Raw genomic sequence first — 3,852 nt, 5'->3', positions numbered from 1 at the left:
GGGTTCTCATTGTTCTGCCTCCATCTCCACCGGAATGGCCTAGGCAACAGTGAAGTGAGTGTTTCCGAGCCTGCGATTCTGAGTCAGTCAGCACTGTGATTGCTGATGAGACCCGAAAACCATCTCCACGGCGTTGATTTTGGGAACCATGCTAATGGAATTCCCTATCCTCCATGAAGATGCAGCGTTTTCAGAATGTAGCCAAAGCTTCTGGCGCGTTCTTCCTCTGAGATGTTTCTGAACTCTGCCTCTGCCTTGCAGGAAGCCTACGGCATTTTAAACAGATTTGAAGTTGAAGTCACCAAGGAGGAGTCCGAGGGCGTTGATACCTTGAGATACTCATTCAACAAACTGCAGAGCAAAGCTGTGAGCACACACTTCATTCTGTCTCCCCGTTAAGTTGTGGCTTCCAGGAAAACACATTTGAACTTTTAAAAACTATCACTTATAATAATTTTATTGATATATAACTGCTTACTAGAAGACTGGCCATTTTGAAATAGGCGATTCAGCAGGTTTTTTTTTTTTAATTTTTAGTATAGACACAAAATTATATAAAAACCTTCATGACTTCTTTCTAGAACATATTCATTATCCCCCAAAGAAACCCTGTGCCTGTTAGCAGGCCTTCTTGTTCTCTGCCTCGCCCTGGCCCGGGAGCTCTTTCCATGCCCGTGGATTTATCTTGTCTGAATATTTAATGCAGATGGAATCCAGGGCTCTGTGGGCCTCTGTGAGGAGTCTTTAGCTGAGCTTCATTTTCGGGGTTCATGCACAGCACCCCAGGCATTTCCTTTTTTTTCAATTGGTAATGACATTAAGCATCCATTCCCGTGACCGTTTTATTGGCCATTTGTATATCACCAGAGATACGTACATAGAAAGCTGCTGCTTGCTCTTTTTATTTTTAAATTGAATTTTCTTATTGCTAGGTTTTATGAGTGTTTTATTTATTCTGGGTTCCTTATCTCATATATGACTTGTAACTATTTTCTTCCTGCTTTTGTGGACAGTCTTTTTATTTTATTGATTGGTTGATTGATTGATGATGCCGGGAATAATCATACTCAGGCCTTCACCTGTGCTCAGTGGAATCCTATCACTGAGCTGTATCCCCAGCTCCATTCACTTCACCTTCTTGGTGGCATCTTTTGAAGTGTTGTTGTTGTTGTTGTTTTAAAATTTTAATTAAAGCCTAGTCAATTCTGTTTTTTCTCTTGTTGTTTATGTTTTCATATCATACACAGAAAACATTGGACAATCCAGTTACATAGAATCACATCTATGTTTTCTTAGTTTTATAATTTTAGTCTTTACAATTAGGCCGTGGATGCATTTTGGGTTAATTTTTATCTGTGGTGTAGCAGTCCTCTTAAGTCACAAAACAGAGAGAGCTGGGTGTCCTGCAAGTGAGTCTGGAGTGTTCGTGGATGTTGTAACAAGTGAGCAGAAACATCTTTATCCCCATCGTCTATGGCACATGGACTCCCAGAGAGGAATTACAGTTTTTATTTTTAATACATCACTCAGACTCCCATGCCAACTATAAATATATATTTTGATTATAGGTTTCCGTGCAAGATGAACTTGTTCAAGTGCAACCCAAGTTTAAAAGCAACCTGCTTGAGTCGGTGGAAGTTTTTCGTGAGGACGTTAACAACTTCACAGAAGCCTATGAGACGGTAAATTACATGTGGGATACTGCGTGTTCCAGTGTCTGCGGTGTGGGTTTCTGTGGAATTAAAAGGAACGCATCTCAGAAGCAGGCAGACTGCATGTTAATGACCCAATATTTACCACTACCCCTAAAGGGAGTGGCTATCCCTCTGAGCATGTTACAGAGAAATCAAGCAGAGTGGACTGTTAAAATAAGCAGCGATCTAGAAGGGTGAGGAAGGAGCGGAGGGCCAGGTTGTCTGCTCCCTAGGGAAAGAATTCTCACAGAATTTCTGATAGAGGGCTGGGGAGATGGCTCAGCAGTTATGCTTGCTGCTCTTGCAGAGGCTGCAGTCAGATCCCAGCACCCACGTTGTTAAGATTGCTTGCTGCTCAGACATGAGGGGTGGAGTCTGAATACAAGCACCCATGCTGGGCAGCTCCCAATGCCCATAATCCAGCTACAAGGGATCTGATGCCCTCTTCTGGCCTCTGAGGTTACCTGCACCCATGTGTGCATATTCCCCCTCCACACACAGATACATACACACACATTAACACACACACACACACACATGCACACACGCTTAAAAACAATTTAAATCTTCCTAAAAAATAAAGTGCCTTCTAGGTAGAACCAGTAAGCTGACAGATATTGACCAGGAGTAAGGATAGAGATGATATTATTTCTTACAGGAAGGACCAATGGTGCCAAATATTCCACCCCAAGAAGCTAGCAACAGGCTGCAGATATTCCAGGTAAAAAACAGTTTATTCTGTCACATTGACAGGGCAGTACTTTCATATGTTATTTTGAAGAAATTTTATGTTTTATTCTATAATAGAAAAATTAATGTTAAGAAAATACATGCAGATTTTAGCTGCAGTCTAATTGTGTGTGTGTGTATGCATATACATGTGTGCACCGTGTGTGCGGGCATGTGCATGCGTATTTGGAGGCCCGTGGACAATCTTGGTGTCATTCCCTGTCATGATTGACCTTTTTTTTTCCTTTTCTGTTCCTTTTCTTTCCTTTTTAAGATAGTGGCTGGAATTCCCCAAATAGACTAGGCTGTCCGCTAAGCCCAAGCCTCGATCTCCCCAGTGCTGGGATTACTGGTTTTGGTACTATAGCCGGCTTTGCGCTCCAATCTTCTACACAGTGTCATCCATCCCTTCTTTCCATCCCTCTGTCCAGCCTATACACAGCATCTCAGTGTTGTTAGAGATGGATGCTGTGACTGTGAACTGCATACTTTGTCCTGTTTCTTAGCATCTCCTTTGATATATGATGAAAGCAAGGAAGATGGATCATATAATGCATTTTATCAGCTTGAGTTTAAATATTGGGCAGTCATGTTCCTGCCTGCCTTTTATTCTCAGCGTCAGACTTCCTTTAATCTGCATACCTAAAAACTCTCGTGGTCCAGACTGTATAATATTCCTTGGGTCAGACCAACCATTCATCATCTTTTTATGTCATCAGGTTGCTGAGAACATCCTGAGAAAAATAACACATCCATTTGGATGAATGTTTTCTAGATTCATGGAGTACTCAATGGATTTGCCCCCTACAAGTCCTGAGGAAGTCTGTTCTTTGTTTATGTTCCCCCTGTTTACAAACCCTAGTTCCTACAGTATATTCATATAAAATATTTTTGTATTTCCTGTCCCTTCTACGTGCTCAGTCATTGAAGGGGGATGATGGCGGGAGAGATGGCTCAGTGGTTAAGAGCATTTGCTGCTCTTGCAGGGACCTGGGTGACTCAAAACCATCTGTAATTTCAGTTTCAGGGTTCCAGCGGCCTCTTCTGGTCACTTTAGGCACTGCACACACACAGTAGACATATGTGCATGCAGACAAACACTCATACATATAAGATAAAAACAAATAAATCCAAGACTCACTTAGAAGTGTTTGTTTTCGCTAGGCTGCTGAAATCTGACAAGAACACAGCAAGCTAGAGGCCAGGGGTCTGAGGTAACACTGTGAGTGCCATGATCTAGTTACAGAAAGCTGGAATTTGGTCGCAGGTGTATGGGGTTTCCCAGCCCAGATGGGAACTACTAGAAGGCTTCCTAGAAGAAGAGGAATCTCAAATGCATCGTGGAGGAATAATCAGAGTTAGGCAGAGGAAGGAGAATTCAACGTTTATGTATAGATAGGTCTTTTTTTTTTTTTTTTTTTTTTTCAAG

The 3,852-nt window shown here is 41.9% G+C and overlaps 1 protein-coding gene across 1 annotated transcript in view; it reads left to right on the top strand.

Annotated features, from left to right (window-relative positions):
- Dnah8 (dynein axonemal heavy chain 8) overlaps positions 1 to 3,852 on the top strand; it is a 228,267-nt gene that overhangs the window by 66,910 nt on the left and 157,505 nt on the right. The window contains 3 exon segments of the mRNA XM_026785784.1: positions 262 to 366; positions 1,569 to 1,682; positions 2,353 to 2,415. Of these exon segments, the coding sequence (XP_026641585.1) occupies positions 262 to 366; positions 1,569 to 1,682; positions 2,353 to 2,415 (282 nt within the window).

This window comes from Microtus ochrogaster, linkage group LG2 (genome assembly GCF_000317375.1).
Source record: "Microtus ochrogaster isolate Prairie Vole_2 linkage group LG2, MicOch1.0, whole genome shotgun sequence".
NCBI classification, from domain to species: Eukaryota; Metazoa; Chordata; class Mammalia; order Rodentia; family Cricetidae; genus Microtus; species Microtus ochrogaster.
Note: the sequence above shows the minus strand (reverse complement) of the source record. Positions and strands in the feature narration are given on the sequence as shown.